Below are 22210 nucleotides of genomic sequence, written 5' to 3'. Positions count from 1 at the left end.
TAGTTAGATCTGGGCAAATTTGTGCATTGGGAGCTAGTGTAGTTCTCTGAGGTGCCGGGTTATGTGGTTGCAATAAGGTAGATTGAGTATGAGTCTTGCTGTGGTGTTTTGAATAGTCTGGAGCCAGTTCAGGAGCTTCTTAGTGATTCCTGTGTAGAGTGTGTTGCAGTGATAGACTCTGCTGGTGATCAAGGCCTGTGCAACTGTTTTCCTAGTGTTCCCAGGTAGCCGTTTGAAGATCTTTTGTAGCATCCTAAGGATGTGGTAGCAGGAGGTAGTCACTGCGCTTATTTGGGCTGTGATGTTGAGCTTGTTGTCTAGGATTCTTCCAAGAATTCTTGCATTTGTGGTGGGGGTGGGTGAAGGTCAGGGAATAATTGGCCACCAGTTAGAGATCTCGGCAGAGGCTTTCCTTCCAAAGATTACTACTTCAGTGTTGTCTGTGTTTAGTTTGAGGCAGTTACTTTTTTTATCCGTGTTGTTACTGCGGTCATGCATGTGGCCTAGTTGTTTTTGTAATAGCGGCCTTTTTAGACAGAGAGAGTCAATTAGGTATCCTCTGCTTAGGAGAGTATATTGAGGATCTGATGGTCCGCTTCTGGAGTCATGTAAAAGTTGAATAGCATTGGAATGAGGGATGATCCTTGGGGCATTCCAGATATGAGGTTCTTGGCCTTCAATGTGTAGGGTGGCAAGTTAACTGTTTTGTTCTTCCTGTGAGGAAGGAACAAGTCCAGTTGAGAGCTTTTGTATATGGCTTTGATTTAGTCGCTGAATAATTCTGAGAGGTTGTCACCTAATTCTTGCAAAGGAGGGATGCAGTTAGTGGCGGCTGGTGAAGTTGAGTCTTTGATGATTGTGAATATTTTGTTACCACTGCTGGAGCTTTTGCCTATGCGATCCGATAGGGCCCTTTTTTTTCTTGCCCTGAGGGAGAAATTGTGGCCAAATTGCAAGAGTTTGGACAGACTGTGGCATAATGGTGAGCACCTGAAAGGAAATGTGTGGGGTGGTGGCGAAAGCACCTCAGGGATTTAAAGGAAGTGGTGTGGGCAAGTAGTGTGAGTGTGTGGGCTAGAGACAGAAGTCTATGGTTTTTTAATTGGGCTAAGAGAGGAGGTGAAGACTAGCATTGAGAGCCCAAGAGAGGATTCTGAGGTCCATGGCTCTGACTTGGTTTTGAAGGATAGGATATAAGTCCATGTGTTCTCACCTTTGCTGTTAGGGTGGAGGCATGCGTTAACCTAGTGCAGACTTTCTAACTGTGAAGAAAACATGGAGTATGGTGGAAGTTACTCTGTACTCTAGCTATGAATGCATGGGTTATGATTCTAGCTGTGAGGTAGGTGGTGTGGAATAGCACATGGCTTGAGGCAGGACTTTATGCATTAGTTTCTGCATTCATCAAGAAGTCATGGCACAGTGGTGAAACCTACAGGTTAGAGTCGAGCTCTATGGGTTCAAGACATGCAGGAAAAGAAGAGGTCAAGGCAAGTAATGACAGCCTAGGACTGAAGTCGGGCTTCATGGGATCTTGAACCCGCTAATCATTTGCCATGAGATGTTGAATCCTCAAGCCTTATCAATGAAAAGGCATAATGCTGAATGCAACACGTTGAGACTTTCTAATGCAGTGGAGAGATATTGAAGTAACAAAATTGTGCAGAATGGGTTGTTTATTCATTACTAGTTCAGCAAACATAGAATAAGTGGGCTCTGTTCCAGTGGGATCCACAAAATAATCTCCCAATACATAGAACCATGGAATATGTCCTCATTAAAGAGATGAGCCTGGTATCACAGTACTTGCTGAGAGGTCAGGGATGTTGCTATGAAGTCATTAAGCTATAAAAATATGCCTTCTCATCTTCTAGATTGATAGCAAAGATTGCCCCAATAGCGCAGTGAGCAGTCGCAGTCTGACCAGCTATCACTCACCTTTTCCGTTGGATATGCTGATGGCCTGGATCTCCCACGTCGTGATGGAGTCAGGAACAAATGCATTTTCTCTGTAAGACACATAAAGCAAATGACAAAAGAAAAATCTGTTCATCTGAATAATGTAGCCAGGTTAGGAGATGATGCTACTAGTACTAATGCAGAGAAATATGATATTATAAATGCTGTAAGTTCTCAATTTCAGCTTTGTTTTATTTATGAATATAAAGCGAATTGGAGGTCAATGTAAAGGTCTGCATGCATGTATGCATTGTGCTATGGTACTGTGCTTCATTCACTCTGAAAGTAAATGCTTCAGAGCATACTGGATCTAAGCCAGGTAGGAAAAGGGAGAGGACTCTGAAGGGAAAGTGAATTCATCTGTAGGTGGGACAGATGTGCGCTATGTAAGAGTTGCGGTGTTGTGGATCTAGGAGAATCCACAGCATCTCCCTAAAATTAGGATAGCCTATAGTATTGTATTTCTTAGTGGTCGAGATTAGACTGGCTTGAGAGGATTTGAATTGGAGTTCACCTTGCTGAGGTTGACCCAGTCCTCAGCCCAGATTACCTTGCGGGTCATACAGAGGATCTTACTTTGGATTTGTGCTTCCATCAGAAGATAGTCGAGTAGATGTGGTCTCAAAGGTTACAGATTGTCTGTCCACATAGTTTTGTGTAATCTCAAAATAAAGAGCATTGCCATGCCATTATCAATATTAGATACACAATTACCCATAGAAAAGGTGCTCGGTGTTTGCTTGTACAAAAGGGCGTGGTGATGGACGGAGCATCTGAACCAATCAAACACTCACCCCCAGTCAAAAGATCTGGGTTTAATCCATCACCGTTCTTTAGCCCACTCTGCCACCCCAGTTCAGACATGGCATTTTGAATCCAGTGGCAAAGTGAGCAAGTGCTGTAATGCCAGAAACCGGTCCTAAGAAACTTGTTTACGGTTCAGGGAAGGCATGGTTTGGCAGTTCGGGCTGGACTGTTCCCATGAGGCACAGGGTCAGACTGATTTGCATATGGCCATGTCTGAACTGGGGTGGCAGAGTGGGCTAAAGAACGGTGATGGATTAAACCCAGATCTGTTGACTGGGTGTGAGTGTTTGATTGGTTCAGATGCTGCGTCCATCACCACCCCCTTTTGCACCGCGGTGTTTGCTTGAGCATAAAATAAGTATATATTATGCATAGCAAAGCTGAAAAATGCAGGATATATCAATTTGACTGATTTGCTCCACAAAGTGACTTTGTTAATGAAGGTGATACAGATAGCAGGCTAAGACATACTTGAGTGGTCCTCCAAACTAGGGCCCAAAATATGAGTATTTCAGCCTTATTCACGGATCAGCTGAGCTTTAAGTAAGCATGAGTGGTCTAGAGGCACCAGTGAATGGAAGCCACAGAATCTATGCATAACTTTAGGATCTCCAGAACATCTTCGACATGCATCTTAAAGTGAAGGAAAACATAGTGGATGACTGCAGAAAAAAAGATAAGGAACAGATTGAAGAGGTGTGAGTCTGCAGTTGTGAAATACCCCATAAGGGAGGTCAGTGATTGAGAACCTGAAGGACTGAATTTTCACCTGATCAGAGTATCTGTTCAAGAAGTTGTCAAATCAATGCCAGGCTTTACCACTGACACCAAAGAATACTCTCAGTCAGGCTCTAGTTACTGACTGTATGTTTCTGTAAAGTTAAAATATGTCTTACATATTGAAGAATGAGTGGATGTATAAGTGATGTCATCAGTGATGTCATTTGAGAATCTCCGGCAGGACTGAGGAGAGAAATGACATAGCTAGTACGCGTGTATGTGGTGCAAAGTGAATGCAGTGTGTGGGAATTCGCACTTGGGAGTTGAGAGGTTTTTAACAGACACTCTGTAAAGTAATGCGCTATGTCCTGAAAATGACTGTGAAAAAATGTTTATCAGAGAAATCAGCAAGCTATTTACAAAACCTCCCAGACACGGATATTTATGAAACGTTCTGGTAATCAGTCTAAATAAATGTTGTGCAGCCACACAAATTTCATAACTTCATTCTTCAGCAAGTTGTGAAGGAAATTACTTGAAGAAGAAAAATATTTTTTGTCAAATAACAATTCGGAGGAGTTAAAAATGGTGGAATAAGACCAACAAATTGATATTTAGAAATCCGTTTGGGCATCCAGTCAGTACTCTATTTTCCTTGATTGCAACTAAGAGAGTAGCTGGAATTCGTACCTAATTGATGTGCCACAGCCCTGGCAGAGGTGAGGCTTTTCAGCATTCCTGATCTCCAGTGTCTCCTTGCCTGACCGTGGCTTTCATTTCAGTATTTTGTGCAGTAACACATTGAACTACCATCAACGTAATGGGAAGCTCGATGAATTCCTGAAGCGTTAAAATCGTTTCTGGATTCACCTGTCAATTGCAGGTCAAGTGAAGATGTAGAAAACCAATGGTTCATGAGCGGAGCTGCTTCTTTTTTCTGTGTTTGGATTCACTTACAAACAAGCACTGGCAAAGCCATTAGGTCTGCCATTTTACTTCTGCATTGACCGGTGATTTTAGTGAGTGCATGGGTGCATGAGAAAACGAGTTAATGAGTGGATGAATGAATGGGTGAGTGAGGGCATGTATGGAAAAATGTGCTGACTCGTTCACAAGCTTTATCCGTCCAGGCATTCATGGGAGTAATGTCTTAACTAAAGGAATACATTTGCGAGTGTACATTAAATAATGTTGAGTGCATAAATTAACTGTACAGGGTGAACGAATATTGCACCGAACAATCTAGTACAGGAAGGAAAAAGTGAATTCATATGAATCTAAGTGTGAAGCAGGTAATCAATGAGTGAGCAAACAGAAGTGGATTTGTGCACACACTAGTGAATGCTGCACTGAGTTCAGTAATGAATGCTTCAGCGTGCAGCAATGAAGGAGGGAGTACCATAAGAATGCATAAATGTACAGAATTAAATGAGTTCAGCAGTGAGCACGTGATTAGAGCAATCAATGCACAAGTGTCCAGGAGTGAATGAATGGAATAGTGAATGGCTGGGGAACTAAGACAATGAATGTGGGACTGGAGGTGTGAATGTAGAGAAGTGTGAGAAGTTGGCCTGGCATAGGATGTCCACTATTCTAATGAGCACCTTGCACCAGTCCAAACGACCCTTACTGATGGTAGGTTAAAGACAACCTTATAGTAAGCTATCCGAGTGGTAGCTGTGGAGAGCAGCCTTCAGGCTAAGTCTTGAAGGAATGAAAAGCAGCTTGTTTTCCCAGTCTATAATCTCTTGAATGATCACATGAAAGTACACCACACAAGGTATATATAAAATATATGTATTTATTCTAAAACACACCCCTCTAGTCTCTTTATGAGGCTAGAGGCAAAAGTACAATACGAGAACTTAAATAGCACACAGTACATAACACAGCATATGTTTTGCCCTAGAGGCCTCACAAATCATATACTAGAATAGTGGTATATGAACCACGTGAGGGATAGAAGTTAGGCCTAGGGCCTGTAGAACCGTTAGGGCAACCAGGACCCACTGAAGGTAGGGACGCAGGAGACCCACGGGGACGTGTGCAGTGTCTAAACACAGCTGCGAATCACCATTGATTTCAATGGAGAAAATTCAAGTTACAGTTTTAAAGATTTAGGATACTTAGGAGTGGACTGCGGTGAAACCCCTTTAGAACTAGACACTTCGAGAGTCAAGACCCACAGGAGCACTGAAGTTCTCGTGTTACCTCACCTAGGGAAGCCGGGTGCATAGGTGTCTTTTCGTGTTGGGTTTCGTCGTCGATTCCAATGGAGAGCTGCGAAGAAATGCTGCAGGCGACCAGAGGAAAAGTATCTGGATGGATCCAAGGGTCGATCGGAGATCAGAAGGACTTGAAATCAGAGGGACAGAGTCTGGGTCCCTAGCCAGTGACCAGGATGGCGACAAGAAGATGCCAGCCGATGTCTGGTGCTTTAGAGTGAAGTAGGTGAAGCTTCACTCTTCAGCTACGAGGTCCAGAAGGCGTGGACGACAACCAGGCGCTGGATTTGAGCTGTCCCACATCGGATGCCGAGTGCTGCAGCATCGGTATCCGGATTGGAACCAACAAGCCTTGGCAACATAACAAGATTGGCTTCAATGCAGACCAGCAAGGTCTGAGGGACTAACCCTTTGGAGGGGAGTCAGGGCACGTCTGGAGCAACTGGAAAAGCCCAGGGAACAAAGGATTGTCCTTCGTGTGGATCCACTAGCCAATGGACTAGAGATCACGAAGGAGCCTCAAGCTGCGGTGAAGAAAGCTGGCCCACGAAACACTCGTGGAGTGTAGGCCTCTCAGCTTCGGTACAAAAGGTGCTCGGGGTGAGGGCAACAAATAGCCCAATGCACAACTTCAGTAACTTCGGGAAGTAGGTGCACTTGCAAACTTGCAGGATGTCCAGGAGTTCCGGTCCCACGTCTCTCGTGATAGCTACAGGTCTCAGCTTCGCTAGGGACTTGTGTCAGCCTGGAAATGTCTTGAAGTCCGTGTCCTATGCTGCGGATTATTCAGGATCCGGCGGGAGCCTCAAAAATGCAGACTGGCAAGATGCTTCTTTGGTGCCTGTTTGAACAGGGAGGTCACACCTTGACCCCACGGTAGATTTCTTCCGTCTTCCAGTCGATATGGAATGTCGAAGGTCCAAGATTTCGTCTTCAGAGTTTCGTCCAGGGTAATCTAAAGCCCTAGTGACTGGGTTCCCATACTTATACTAAGTTTAGGGGTAGGACTAACTTTAGCTCCCACCTATGGGAGGACCTGGGAGGGGGTGGTTACACCCCTTCCCCTTTGTCCAGTTTCGCACCAGAGCTGGGGCTGAGTGCCTCAGCAACCGGTCTGAACTGGGAAATGCATGGAGCACCTTGTGTGCCCCAGGCAGTGTCTGAAAGGCATTCACTGAATGCACCATAACACTAAAGCCTGTCTGGAGAGGTGCAGGCACCTCCCTGGACAGGAAACCTATTGTCCAGGCCTTCTCTTCCGGAGTTTCATCCAGCAGCACGAGGTCAGACTCGTGTCTGTGGCAGCAGCATCCATTTTGTGATGCTGAGGCTCTATCTCTAGAAGGGTGGAATGCTACCCTGGCCACCAGAACTGGCGGGGGTAGTATTCCAAAGTGTTTGACACCAAACACGACATGTTTTGATAAAGCCAAACCATAGTTAGCATTAACCGTATGGCCATATCATAGAACAGCTATAAGGAAGGGATTCCGAAAGCTGCATAGGGGCTCAGCTCATGCTAGAGCACCCTCTCACACAAAACCAAGCACTCTGCCTTCAGGATTGTCAAGGCCTGCTATAGGAGTGACTTATAGGTTAATATGTGTCTATTTTAAATGGTGGATATAGGTATACTATATCTCAGTAAGGGGTGCTTACCCATGCTGCAAGTGCAAACCTGTGGTGCCATTTTGGAAGGCTTAATACATGCTTCAGCCCCTGGTAGGCCTCTGGGGTACCTATTCCCTTGGTACCTAAGGCACCATATACTAGGGACTCATAAGGGTGACCCAGTAACCAATCTGGTATGTACCTAAAGTGCATGCAATCAATTTAGAGAGTGAACAGCTAGGCTGTGGTCCTGATTAGCAGGGCCACAGCCAGTCTAAAGTAAAAAAAACAGTGAAACACAGCAAAAAGGGGGGGGGGGGGTAACCATAGGAAGCAGATCCTATTCTCCTACCCCCAACGCAGGGACATTAAACTAACCTTGAACAGTTGAGTCTTCATGTTCTAAGTGGAAATATCTGGAGAGCCCATCTGCATTGGCATGGTTACTCCCAGGTCTATGTTCCACTGTATAGTCCATCCCCTGTAGGGAAATGGACCACCTGAGCATTTTGGATTTTCAGCCATAAGAGGGGCTTATGGTCTGTCTGAACTGTGAAGTGAGTGCCAAACAAGTATGGCCTCAGCTTCATTAGAGCCCAAACCACAGCAAAGGCCTCCCTCTCAATAGCTGACATTTCTCTCTAGGGGTCAGCCTTCTGCTAATAAAAGCTACTGGCTGGTCCTGACCTTCATCATTCAATTGTGACAGCACAGCCCCTACCCCCATCTCAGATGCATCTGTTTGGACAATGAATTCCATGGAGTAGTTAGGACTTTGCAGAATTGGTGCAGTGCACATGGCCTGCTTCAGGTCATCAAATGCCTTTTGACAGCTGACTGTCCACTTAACTTTGTTAGGCATTCTTTTAGAAGTTAAGTCATTCAGGGTTGTCACTATGGAACCATACCCCTTGACAAATCTCCTATAGTACCCAGTCAGGCCCAAGAAAGCTCTGACCTGAGTCTGCAACCCTTGACCTTCCCTAGTAGGTCGCTCCCCCGCCGCTGCAGCTCCGCCTGCACCCCCGCTGTCTCTAAGGCCGCCGGTGAAATCGAGGCCCTCCACCACCCACAGGCATCCACCTGCGCCTCATCCCTGGTGGCCAGTGGTGGCCTTAGGTTTGTTGCCGCTTGCTGCGTGTGCCTGTAACTATCTGCCCGCTCCTCTTCTGTGCCCCCCTAACTCCCTCTCGCCGCTTTGCTTCTGTGGCCACTTTTGAATTCTGTACCCCTCACCAACCTCTGTGCCACCATTTATTTTGTACCAACTGACTTCTGTGCCTTCTGTGACTTCTGTGCCACCACCTTGGTTCTGTACCTTCTGCTTCACCCTGGTTCTGACTCATTTGTGCTTTCTTTCCCAATTCTTGGGGAGAGGTCAGATCAGAGTCTACCAGGTGCTGATGCAACAGCTGGTTCAGACAGTTTTAAAGAATTTGTTCTCTCATGATCAGATTATACAATCCTGTATAGTCACACACTTTACTGCCCAGCAACCAGCCCTCCAGAGCCTTAGTAGCACAATCAACAAAGTCAACCCAGTCCTGAGTCTGTGCCGTCTGGGAATCTCTGAACTGTATCCTGTACTGCTCAGTGGTTAAGGCAAACCCATCTATCAGAGCACTCTTCAGGACCTTGCAACCATCAGCATCCTCTTCTCTTACAGAGAGGAGCTTAGATCTACCATTGTCTGCAAAGGAGAGCCACAACATTGCTACCCACTGCTCCTGGGGTACCTTCTGTACTTTGCAGGCCCTCTCCAGTGCAGTAATCCATTTGTGGAGGTCGTCCCCAGTCTGATAGGGATGGACAATCTTGTTTAGGTTTCTATGGTCATAAGACCTATCCCTTCCACTAGGTAAGTTGCTGTCACTATGGGGCTATAGCTCCATCTTTTGTCTTGCTCTTTCAAGAGCCAGGGTTTCCTTTTCTAAGGCTACTCTTTGTCTCCTTATTCTCAGTTGAGCTTCTTCCATTCTCACCTGATACTCCTTCTTCTCCTGGGAGGTAGTCCTTCTATGATAAGAGGCAGAGGGCCCTATAGATATGCCAGAATTATTAGATTCCACTGAAGGTGACCTTGGTCTTCTGGGCCCACCACCAACTCTTCCTTGGGGGCAAGGAGAGGGCCCCTTGGGCCTTCCTCATCTCCAGTAGGAGCTGGGTTCTCCAGGTCTAGTTCATGGTCAACTTTCTGGTCAGCATCAGAGTCTGAATCCTGCGGAATTGGACCACTAGGATCTTCCTCATCTGCTGCTCCCAATCCACTGCCTACCCTTACAGGCTCTGAAGCCTTCTTCAGGTCATCTAACAGTAATACCTCTCTGAGGCGTTGGGTGTTGGCACCTTTGCCAGTCTTCAGGTTTCTCATAGTACACAGAGCCCTTAACTCTGAGAAAGGGAATGTGTCATATTTAGATGTCTGTAATTTACTGACATCTGGCGAGGCACACTAGATCCTGCCCCTGAAGCCATAACTAGTGAGGTGTGGTGTATGCACTACCTACGCTAGTTGGTTTCCTACTAAACCTCTCTTGAGCTGTGGCAAGGGTGTGCTAAGCCCTTAACACACACAGCGCTACGTTTAGTAGAATTTACTGTATTCTAAACTCAGATTATATGTACCTATGGTACCTTTAGATATTTTTCAAATGATATTTTCAAGATTATCTGCTGCACACCAATGTGAGAAGTTGGCCTGGCATATGGTGTCCACTATTTCAGTGGGCACCTTGCACCAGTCCAAACGACCCTTATTGATGGAAGGTTAAACACAACCTTATAGAAAGCTGTCCTAGTGGTAGTTGTGGAGAGCCGCCTTCAGGCTAAGTCTTGAAGGAATGTAAAGCAGCTTGTTTTACCAGTCTATAATCTCTTGAATGATCAAATGAAAGTACACCACACAAGGTATATACATAAAATATATGTATTTATTCTAAAACACACCCCTCTAGTCTCTTTATGAGGCTAGGGGCAAAAGTACAATACAAGAACTTAAATAGCACACAGTAAATAGCACAGTATACGTTTAGCCCTAGGGGCCTCTCAAACCATATACTAAAATAGTGGTATAAGAACCACATGAGGGATAGAAGTTAGGCCTAGGGCCTCTAGAACTGATGGGGCAACCAGGAAGGAACCACCCAAGGTAGGGGCGCATGAGACCCACGGGACACGCTTGCAGTATCTAAACACAGTAGAGAATCACCATTGACTTTTATGGAGGAAATTCAAGTTACGGTTTTAAAGATTTAGGACACTTAGGAGTGGACTGCGGTGAAACCCCCCTAAAAACACTTTAGAACTAGACACTTCGAGAATCAAGGCCCACGGGAGCACCGAAGTACTCATGTTATGTCTAAGGTCCATGATTTTGTCTTCAGAGATTCGTCCAGGGTAATCTAAAGCCCTAGTGACTGGGTTCCCACACTTATACTAAGTTTAGGGGTTGGACTAACTCTAGGATCCCTCCTAAGGGAGGATCTGGAGAGGGGGTGGTTTCACCCCTTCCCCTTTGCCCAGTTTCGTGCCAGAGCTGGGGCTGAGTGCTCCAGCAACCGGTTTGAACAGGGAAATGCATGGAGCACCTTGTGTGTCCCAGGCAATGTCTGAAAAGCATTCACTGAATGCAACCCACCCTGCCCCAATACACTAAAGCCTGTCTGGAGAAGTGCTGGCACCTCCCTGGACAGGAAACCTATTGTCCAGGCCTCCCCTGCCGGAGTTTCGTCCAGCAGCAAAAGGTCAGACTCGTGTCTGTGGCAGCAACATCCCTTTTGTGATGCTGAGGCTCTTTTAAACATTTACCGAGGTAAGTAAGTGTGTACATGTCTTCTCCCTCTAGAAGGGTGGAATGCTACCCCCGCCACCAGAACTAGTGGGAGGGGGTGTATTCCAAAGTGTTTGACACCAAACACAACATGTTTTGATAAAGCCAAACCAAAGTTAGCATTAACCGCGAGGATTATAATGCACTTAAGAGTATATGGTATGGCCATATCACAAAACAGCTATAAGGAAAGGATTCCGAAAGCTGCAGAGGGGCTCAGGTCATGCTAGGGCTCCCTCTCCCACAAAACCAAGCACTCTGCCTTCAGTATTGTCAAGGCCTGCCATAGGAGTGACTTATAGGTTAATATGTTTTTCTTTTAAATGGTGGCTTTAGGTATACTATATCCCAGTAAGGGGTGCTTACACCACCTTACCCAGGCTGCAAGTGCAGACCTCTGGTGCCATTTTGGAAGCATAATGCATGCTTCAGCCCCTGGTAGGCTGCTGGGGTACTATACCCTAGGTACCTAAGGTACCATATACTAGGGACTCGTAAGGGTGACCCAGTAACCAATCTGATATGTACCTAAAGTACATGCAATCAATTTAGAGAGAGAACAGCTAGGCTGTGGTCCTGATTAGCAGGGTCACAGCCAGACTAAAGTCGAAAAACCAGTGAAACACAGCAAAACGTGGTGGTAACCATAGGAAGCAGATCCTACTCTCCTACAAGAAGTGAATGACTACTTTAACGAATGACTGAGCACAGGAATACATGAATAAATAAGCAAGTATTCATAAGTGAACAAGTGAGGGAATAACTAAACAGAGGGTGCATGCACCAGTAGTGGGGATTGAAGCACTGAGTGCTGACAGCCAAATGTAGTGGTGAGTGGGTGTGAAACAAGTTTGTAAAATTGATCCTTCTGACTGGCTGTTGCCCATAAATATAAAAGTAGATGGAACAAATCAACAAATAAAATAAATTAGAAATTTGAATCTCAAGGTGCAGAGCAGATCTAGGAGAGTAAAAGGGAAGAGGACGCTACATTTAAGAACATAAGGGACAGATGATCATACATGTTGAACATTGTTTGGGGGTTCGGGCAAGACATTTTCTGGGCACTGTTCAGGACAATTATTAATTTATTATCCACTTTTAGATAATTACAGCCCTCATGATGTCAAGCAAAGGGGGTGTGACCCCGAGGCGGATGGGAATGGAAGCATGAGCAAAGGGCTCCGCGCTGACCTCGACTATAATCCTGATTAGGGGCAGTGTACAAAGCCCCCAAACTCTGGGACGGAGGAGAACGGAGCCTGGTGGAAGCCAGCAGCCAGGACAGCGAATCTGGCAGCGGTGTGAACGGGAGATCTGCCGGAAGTGCATCGGTCCGAGAAGCGGACCCAAGATGGCGGTCGGGGCTCAGTGATTCGACTGGCTCTGTGGGCGGCTCGACCGATGAGGACGATAAGGGACCACTAGCGGAGAAGAACTCCCCCAGTGAAAGCCCAGGACGAACATTGTGGAGGGAACCGGGGCTGCTGAACTTCCGGGCGCGTGGTGCACGGACGACTCCTGAAGCAGTGCAGGCACAGGATGGCGGCATGAGCGGTCAGCGCAGATCTCACGGCAGTGATCAGCTGAAGCTGCGTGCGTGATCTGGAGCTCGCGCCGTTAGAGGCCACATGCTGGAGGCCTGAAGGAGCGGGTTGTCCCGCGGGACGCGCGTGGCGGCGGGCGACCCCCGCTCCCTTCTTTCTTCTGCCAGAGGGCAGAATCGGCAACGGAGTGAAGATCTGGGCGAACACGTCAGAATAGAGGTAAGCAGCCTGGATCTGCCGGAAGTAGGGGCATGGTGCACCGGGGTTACCCTGAACGCCTTGCTGGACTGCAGCGACCCGGGAGAGAGGGATACAGTGGAGGTGGGAGGGGCCGCCTGGAGCTGTGAGCAGGCAGCCGGCTCGCCATATAACAGAGCGTATAAGAGACTGCCGGGCTCCTCCCATTGTCCCCATGTGCCGGGAATGAGAATGAAACAAGCTCATGTGCCTCCACGATTAACCACTTTGTAGCCAGATGCCAGGTATGCTGTCCCAAGATCACAATGACATTCTGACAACTGCATACCCCCGCCCAGGACATTCCTGACTCTCAGCTTTTGCGGGTGAGCAGTGGGCAATAGCGACACCGCCACACATAACTGCAATTTACAGCCTGTTAAATAATTTGCTATCTGTGGCACCTGGAGGGATTGCATTTTTTCTCTCCAGTGTACTCATCCACTAACAGATACTACCAGCATTGTGAGTGCTGGCTTGCTTGAAAGAAGTGCCACAAGCTTGGCACCCTACACCCCATCACATAGCAAATATTCAGTAACAGCTTTGTTCCTGCTTGAATGTGTCCTCACAAAGGGCAGCTGTGGTGACAGCAAGTGGCAGAACCCGGCGAGACTGTACGGGATCAGGAGCCCTGAGGCCGCATGAGCGCCTGCAGGTGGTGGAAGAAACCACTTGGAGAGGTCAGGAGTTGAGAGGTGGTCCTAGAAGTGGGTTGCCTGAACGATACCAGCTTCGCAGTGGAACTGATGAGGAGAGCTGACTACCCGTGCTGAAGGCCAATTGAGGGGTAGAGGGGCATCTAAGGACAGTACAGACGTGGTGGGGACGCCGGTGGCTGAAGGGAACTGAAGGCCGTACGTAACTGAAGGAGCCTTTCAAAGAGTTTCCCCTTCCCGACTGGGGATCGGACAGCTAGCACAATTGAGCTTGTAGGGCTGTAGGAAATGGGGCACTTGACCTGCTGGCGTGGCCTGGCGTGGTGCAGAGCGGGCTAGTGGCTGGGAGAAGTCATGTGTGGAACCACTGAGGGATGATCTCGGCAAGGGACAGACAGGGCAGGATCACAGGAGAAGGCACGGGCTGGTGCAAGTAGCAGGTGGCCTATGCAGGCAGTGAGCACGGATAAATGCTACGTTACAGGATCGTCAAGAGCAGGTATTGAGAAGGAATGGAGGCCAGCTGTTTCCTACCAGTGAGGTCGGGGGACAGTAGTAATCGACGACAAGAGGGACGCAACAGCCGGTGTTGGATGGCCTGGAATGGGACCCATTGTTGGAAGTGAGTAATCGCTGCCCAGCTGGAGAGAGGTTCATTTGGAGGGCTGTGGAGTTGCGGGCCTGGTCGAGCTTGGAGGACGACCTTACAGAGGAGTGTGATCTGGCGGAGGGAACAGAGAGGGGACGCAAGGTGTGGCTGCACGGTGGGATCTCGTTGAGAGGCTGAGATATATAGAAAAAACGACCGGAGGCCTTGTGGACCTTGAGCCCGGAGGGAACATGGGGAAGCCCAGAGGAAAGCAGGCAGGAACGCCAGGGGAGCAGGAGGAGGACTTGGCCACTGGGGAAGTGCGAGAGGGCCAACAACAACGCCCAGAGGGGATGCTCCAGCAACAGGTTGATCAAATACTAAAAGCCATAACGGACACTAGGGAGGCCCTGCAGCTGGATATTGTGCATGTGACCCAGGGCCTAGGACTGCTCCGAGCGGACCCCGCTAAATTAGCGGATAGGGTGAAACAAACAGAGTCAGCTATAGAAGTCCTGGAACCAGCACAAAAGACGATGACAGCGCAGATGACTGACGTTCAAAACAGGCCGCGGACCCTGGAGCAGAGAGCGGAGGATACAAAAGGGAGGAATCGAAGAAACAACATCCGGGTGGTGGGTTTACTGGAGGGAGTGGGAGGACCCAGCATGGTGGACTATCTGGAGGAGTGGCTAAAAGGGACCGTCACGCGGAAGGATTGTCACCCTTCTTTACTCTAGAGAGGGCCCACAGAGTACCGGCCAGGCCATTGGCCCCTTGGGAGACCACCAAGGCCGGTGGTGGCCAGGCTGCTTCACTATAAAGATAGGGATCTTCTCTTAAACAAGGAAACGGTGGACAATAGTAAGGTGACGTTGTTCCTGGATAACACGCTTGAGGTCCAGCGCCGCAGAGTATCGTTTGTGGCAGTCAAGAGGGCACTTTGGGATGAGGGTATTCCAAACTCTCTGATGTTTCCGGCGCACCTGAAGATTACTGTGGATTGTAAGATGTCCTTTCATGACAGCCCTGAAGAGGCCTGGGACTGACTGGAGATGTATAAAGCGGGTATCAGAGAAGTAGGAAATGGCATGAGTGCAGGAGCAGAGGGGTCCTGCTCTCGCAGAATGAGGCGCACTCGACTACGTTAACCAGCGGCTCGGAAGCCGACAGAGGCACAGACCGAGAAGGAGCGAGCGGCCGCTTTGCAGGCCATTACGGCTATCTCTCAAGTGGAAGGGGGTATATCTCCTGCGAGGACGGAATCAGAAGGGGGGTCCTTGGACGAGGACAATGAACAGTCGGATGCAGGAAGCTCGAAACTGCCTCATGTGACACCCGGGACGGCGGACGAGATCATGGATGGGTGATGTAGACTCTGGCTGGACTTGGGAAATGCGCTAAGTGAGGGGAGGGGGACTAGGACTTAATTAGTAAGTACTGAAGAATTTCTAGGGGCTGTGGAAAAGGTGTGAAAGAGGTCTCGTTGAGATGAGGCCCCGAAGGGGGCTGGTTTAACATTACAGGGGTTGAGCGTTAGCTTCCCAAGGATCTTGAAGGAGCAATTGGGCAGTAGTTTGGATGGGTTCTAATGTTATAGTGCCTGTTCTGGGGGGGGGGGGGGGAGTTGGAGAGGGTTTGGGGGGAGTTAGGGACACAGTTGTGCTCTTAGAAGGGGGATGTGATCAGGAGAAGGATTGCCTGACAAATGGGGACGTTACATGATTTAAAATGTATTACCTGGAATGTAACGGGGCTTCACACAATGCAGAGGCGCCACAAGGTACATGCTTATTTGGTACGACGGGGGTGCAGGTGGCGCTCCTTCAGGAAACACATATTAACCGATCAGAGGGAGCAGCACTGAAGAAGAGGTGGAGGGGGCAAGTATTCTACACAACTTATTCATCTTTTGCCAGGGGTGCCTTGATATGGGTAAGAGCGGGTATCCCTTTTCAGCCAACGCAGCAATTGATTGACCCAGAGGGAAGGTATGTAACGGTGCTGGGGCGGCTGAATGGAGTGGATATAGCTCTGTGTAGCGTGTATGCTCCCAATGTTGACCAGCCCACCTTTTTTGAGAGGTTATCAGGGAGCTTGGCCCCATACTTAACTGGGGCTACAATAATGGGGGGAGATTTCAATTCAATAGCTTATTTGGAAAGAGACAGATCCCACCCCCGCTCTCTGGTGCCCCAGTATATAGGATCTCCAAGGCAAGGAGGGAATTGCAAACTAATTGGGGGCTGGTTGGCAAGTGGCGCGCCCAGCATTTGGAAGAGAGAGACTATTCTTATTATTCTGGCCTCTATGACTTGCATGTACAATTAGACGCAATGTTATGTACCCCAGATGTCCACTCCAAATTGATCGGTAGCGAGTATCTATCGCGAATGATGTCAGACCACAACCCGCTACTGGTGCGGATACGATGGAGAGTTCACTGATACCGACATGGTGGCTCCGACCGGAGGCGCTAGAAGATCCGGTCTTTAGTGTAGAGCTGGGGGAGGGCATTGACCAATATTTTGAGAAGAATGAGGGAACGGCGACGTCAGCGTCCATTGAGTGGAATGTGTTTAAGGTTGTGATCAGGGGTATGTGTATTAACAAGGCGGTGGGAGTAAGGAAAACACTGTTGGTGGATCTGGAGAAAGTAGAAAGCTGACTTCGGGAGTTGGAGAGGGACCAACCTGGGAGGCCCGGAATGCAGTCAGAGGTATCGAAGGTTAGAGAGACAGTGGCGGTGCAGGTGGAGAGACAACGCTCTTTCGATTATAAGAATTATAGAATAAGGATGCATGCAGAAGGAGACAAATCGAGCGCTCTGTTGGAGTGGTTGTCTAACCCGATACCCAGGGGAGCACCTATATTGGGCCTGCTGGCCCCCACAGGGAAGATGGTGAACACGCAAACAGGGATTAACAGCTTGTTCCTGGAATATTACGCTGAGCTCTATAGTAGCCAATTGACCAAGGATGCTAGTGATATAGGAGAGTATCTAGAGGAGGTGGCTTTTCCGTGCCTGAGTAAGGAGCAGGGAGACTTGCTGGGCAACAAGATCACGGTGGGAGAGATACGGAACGCGATTAAGCATATGGCCCGCAACAAGACGCCTAGGGTGGACGGCCTCCCTATAGAATTCTACTCCAAATATGCAGACTGTCTGGCTCCGCGCTTACAAGTGGCTTATCAGGAGGCACGTAAAGCAGGAAGGCTGCCCGAGACGACTAGGGAGGCTATTATCATTCCCCTCCTGGAACCTGGCAGGGAAGTGATAGATATAAAGGCATATCGTCCACTCTCCATTTTGACGACTGATTACAAAATCCTGAACAGGATCCTGGCCTCCCGTCTACTCCCATACATGGCGCAGTTAGTGCATCGGGATCAATAGTGTTTTATACCTAAGCGTAATACGTCTATTAATGTGAGACGCTTGTTACGAATTTTGGAGGATTGCCAGGACCCAATATCAACTGCCTTGATTCTTTCAGTCGACATAGAAAAGGCATTCGATAGTCTGGAGTGGGCATATCTCTTCCAGGTGCTGCGAAAGTTGGCCTGGGGGACGAGTTTGTGAGATGGACCCAAATACTATATAACTCAGCGACTGACCAGGTAAGAACGGGGGGGATCGGTATCGTCACCCTGCTCGATGGGACGGGGGACACAACAGTGTTTTTCTTTGCTGTCTCTGCTCCTATTTGCGCTGGCGATCGAACCACTGGGATGCAAACTAGATCAGGAAGGCATTACACTGGGCTAGAGGTGTGCGGAGAAGAGTATTACATATCGCTCTACGCAGATGACCTGCTGATGTTTTTGGCTGCCCCACGAGAAGTCTTCGCAGGAGCAACTGAGCTGCTGAGGACGTTTTGAGAAGTATCGGGGCTATGCGTAAATTGGAAGAAGACTTGCCTATTCCCAGTGCGTCGAGCCATGGAAATCCCTGCTAGACTAGGGAATAAGATGGGAGCCCCACTGCCTGCCATATCTGGGGACTAACATTTACCATGAGCAGGAGGACTTATTGGAGGGTAATGTGAACAGGACGGTGGAAGGGATCAAAGGGAGTATGGCATTTTGGAGTACTCTGCCACTTTCAGTGGCAGGCAGAGTAGCACTGCTGAAATGGTAGCACTGCCTAGACTCTTATATTATTTCAGGACGCTGCCGATCTGGATCCCGGGATCGGTGTTTAAGACGCTCAGGTCCATGATTGGGGGATTTCAATTGGGGAATGGCAGGCGGCGGGTGGCACTGATCACGATGATGAGGCCTAGAGCAGAGGGAGGATGGGCAGTCCAGGACTTCGAAGTGTATTTTTTAGCAGCCCAATTACAATGGTTCAGGCAGGCAGTGGCTCAGGAGTTTAGGGGACCAGATGGCCCAGAGGACCGATGGTTACCGCGGCATGTTATGTCATTTGTGGTTCTTGGCCACCGGTTGCGAATTAAATCCTTTACGAATGAGGAGAAAACACTAAGGGCATGTTGGAATATAGATACAAGCGTAGGGGTGGCATCACTCGCCCGTACACGCCGAAGATTCCTCTGGGCATGTGCACAGCCTTTCCGCATGGAGGAGACTGGTCTGCGCTGGCGGATCTGGGGTTGCAAATGATCGAGGATCTATATGGGGAGGGGGCCCTCTTGCCTTTTCAGGAACTGCACGACAGGTATGGTTTGCCTAGGGGCGATTTATTGCTGCATGCCGTTTTGTAATCTGCGATTCAGAAATACTGGGGGGAAGGACTATCCGAAGCACAGACATTATTGACGTGTCAATAAGTTGTAATGGCAGCAGGGACGGTAAAGGCCATAACATGCCTGTGTAGGCAGATGGTGGAAGAGGGGATGCAGCCATTGAATCAGCTGCGAGACAGATAGGGGGTGGACCAGGGTAGGGATATTCCTGAAGCAACCTGGAATAGAATAGTGGAAAGGGCTTGGAAAGGTACACGGAATGCCAGATTCTAACTCATTCATTTCTACGTTCTACACAGGGCGTATTTAACCCCTGAGCAGATAACTAAATATTTCCATGTGGATACGGCATGTTGCCCCAGCTGTAACACAAATGCAGCAGACTTCCAACACATGATGTGGAGCTGTCCGCAGCTCGGAACATACTGGGAGGAGGTGGTCGGGGTTCTGAGCGGAGTGATGGATAGGCAGATAGAGCCTGACATAGGAGTATGCATGCTGCACTGGTTTCCACATACAGCCCGGACTAAGATCACGAGCAAGTTCATTGATTTGGGGCTGTTATTAGCTAAATGGGAACTGACAAGGCAGTGGCAATCCAAGCAGGGCCAGCGTGGTACGATGGAGGGTGGAGCTGGAGAACTGGGCGGCTAGTGGGAGTATGGCTAGATTCCAGCAGGCTAGGAGAGCGAACAACGAAAAAGCGATGGAAACTGCATTGGTGACTTTGCTGAAGCTTCCAGAGTCTGACTCGTATACCGACTCCCTAGAAGCTCCTCAGGAGCATGTCAGGGAACATGGCATATAGATAGGTTTGAGCTGGCCGTGGGGGGAAAAGAGCAGGTATGGAATCAGCGTGAATGGGAGAATAGCCAAAATAGAATTGAAGACCCACACAACCGAGCATAAGAACGATGATTGCTTATCCTCGCTTAAATTAGTTAGAGCACACCAGTGGAAGAGATTAAGGGGATGGGGGAGGGAGGGGCAAGAATATGCGAGAGCACCAAGCTTGAGGACTTCTATGTTGCGGGTTGGTACTGAATGCATATACTGATGCTGATATTGATAGGGGAAGAGGAGAAGTGATCAGGATGTGAATTCTAGCCCAATTATGGATAGTGGCTGTTCACTCAATGTACTACGAAATGTGCCCCCTTCGAGTATGCTGCAACAGTGAGAATCAAAGCAGGTGAAATCTGAATTTTCTCTTTAATTCCCTCTTCCTTGCCCCTCCTCTCCTCGTTCTATGTACGCCTCTCTTGTCAGACAGTGACTTACTGATCGATTGAGTAAAAGTAATGAGAGGAAGTAAGAGAAGAACAAAGCGGTAAAGAGAGCAGTATACTGAGAGAGGTGAAAAAGAAAGAGCACAGGAATAAAGATAGAGCTGAGGTAAAGTGACAAGTGAGAACAGAGATATGTAAGGTAAAGTGAAAAGAGTGAAGTAGCCAGTAGGAAAGACACAGAGAGAAAGGATGAAGAAGAGGCTGGTAGAAAAAAATTTGCTACACAGATAAGGAAATAAAGTGAGGTAGAGAGAGCCCAATAGGGAGAAGGAGGGTGAGATAGAGAGCGGGAGGGAAACAAGTTATATATAGGGGATGGAAGAAGCAGAAGTAGATATCTGTAATAGAGAGAATGAAATGAAAGCTGTGGTAAAGAGGAAAAGTTAAATAGAGAGGCAGTTGAGGTAGACAGAAGTGCAATCATAAAGAGGGAAATAAAAGGTGAGGTAGACAAAGAGGTGGAGTCTGAGAAATAAGATAGGAAGAGGTATACAGGGAAGGAGGAAGAGAGAAGAGATGTAAAGAGGGTGGAATGAAATAGAGGTAGATGCAGAAAGTGATAGGAGGAATATACAGAGAGAGAAGGAAATAATAGAGGAAAAGTGGTGGAAGTAGAATAAGTGAGATAATGACAAAGGTAGTTAGAAAAGAGTTTCAAAGAGAAGGGCAGCTGGAGAGGTGAATATATAAGGAAGTAAACTGTTAGGTTTGGTAGCAAGATAGAGAAAGTTGTTGGGTAAATATGAGGTAGTGAGAGAGATGTGAAATAGAGAGAGACTTGAGCTAGGGAGAGAGGTGACGTAGAGAGTGGAGAGCTAAAGTGTAGAGTACTGAGAGTAATGAGAGAGGTGAGAAACAGGTCAAGAGAGGTGTTGTATGGAGAGATTAGTGAGATGAAAAAGATGAAATATTGTTGCTTTTGGTAAAGGGGGGGCTTTTTAAAGAAGTTGCAGATCTTAACACCTGGAAAATTCCTCTTTCCACTAAAGTGTAGCCCCAAAGCATGATTCTGATGGTTTTCCACATTGTACTGCTGAATCTTCACTGCTATTTAAGAAACACAAATGTGTGTGGGTTATTGAACCACGCTGCAGAGATCATTGGCTATTGGAAAGAAGTTTGTCCAAAAAGATTTCAATGAATATGAGATTCCCTAATCTAAGCATTGAGGCTTAGTTATTTTCTTAAGAGGTCTGAACCATAGGGACGCAATGGTATTGAGGAGAATATAGTGGCTCAGAGATGCAAGTGGTAGTGCGATGATGTGGGGGGAACTGTGAGAAGTTGGCCTGATATATGATGCTCACTAGTTCTAGTGATCACCTTGTATCAGTCCAAACAACCCTTATGGTGATTGGTTGTAAGTCAACCTTATAGACCAGCTATCATAATGGTAGCATGGACAAAGCAGTCTAAACTCTTTTGGCATGTGAAGCCAGCTGTTTTACCACATATAACCCCTTGAATACCAGATGAAAGGACGCCACACAGGTTGTTATGAAAATAGACAATATATTTATTACTAATAAACACCTCTGAACTCTTTATAAACTCTTTATGAGGTCAGAGGACTAAGCACATGACAAGACTCTTAAGAAAAACACAATAAGTCGCACAAATTACAATGGTGCCCTAGGGGCACGACAAACCATATACTAAGTAAAATGGTATAAGGAAATCAATAGAGGAAATGAAGATGCCCAGAGGCTGTAGAATCGCTGGGACTACACTACCCTAACCTTAGGTAAGTAGCAGGAGGCCCACGGGAAGCGTGTGCAGAGTGTAAACTCACACGCGAGATGAGGAACAAAGTCAATGGGCGGAACAAATTACGAAAAGGTAAGTAAAAGACAGTTCCAACTAGTTACGACTAAAATGACAGGATACCTGGACACTAGGAGAGTCAATCTACCCTTGAGCACCGAAGTGCTCTTGTTACCTCACCCACAAGCTGCGGGTGCATAGGTGTGAAAGTGTGTCGGGTTTCCGCGTTGAAGTCTATGTAGCCTTGAAGAAAGATGCTGCAGGC

General features: G+C 47.7%; 1 protein-coding gene across 1 annotated transcript in view; it reads right to left on the bottom strand.

The window, feature by feature from the left end:
• Positions 1–22210, bottom strand: part of LOC147717735 (complement C4-B-like) — a 643152-nt gene that overhangs the window by 309353 nt on the left and 311589 nt on the right. Inside the window, exon 19 of the mRNA XM_086919877.1 lies at positions 1939–2009. Within this exon, the coding sequence (XP_086776003.1) occupies positions 1939–2009 (71 nt within the window). The remainder of the gene's footprint in view (positions 1–1938; positions 2010–22210) is intronic.

This window comes from Lissotriton vulgaris, chromosome 5 (assembly GCF_964263255.1).
Source record: "Lissotriton vulgaris chromosome 5, aLisVul1.2, whole genome shotgun sequence".
NCBI lineage: Eukaryota > Metazoa > Chordata > Amphibia > Caudata > Salamandridae > Lissotriton > Lissotriton vulgaris.
The sequence above is the reverse complement of the archived record's forward strand: the minus strand, read 5'-3'. Positions and strand labels throughout refer to the sequence as shown.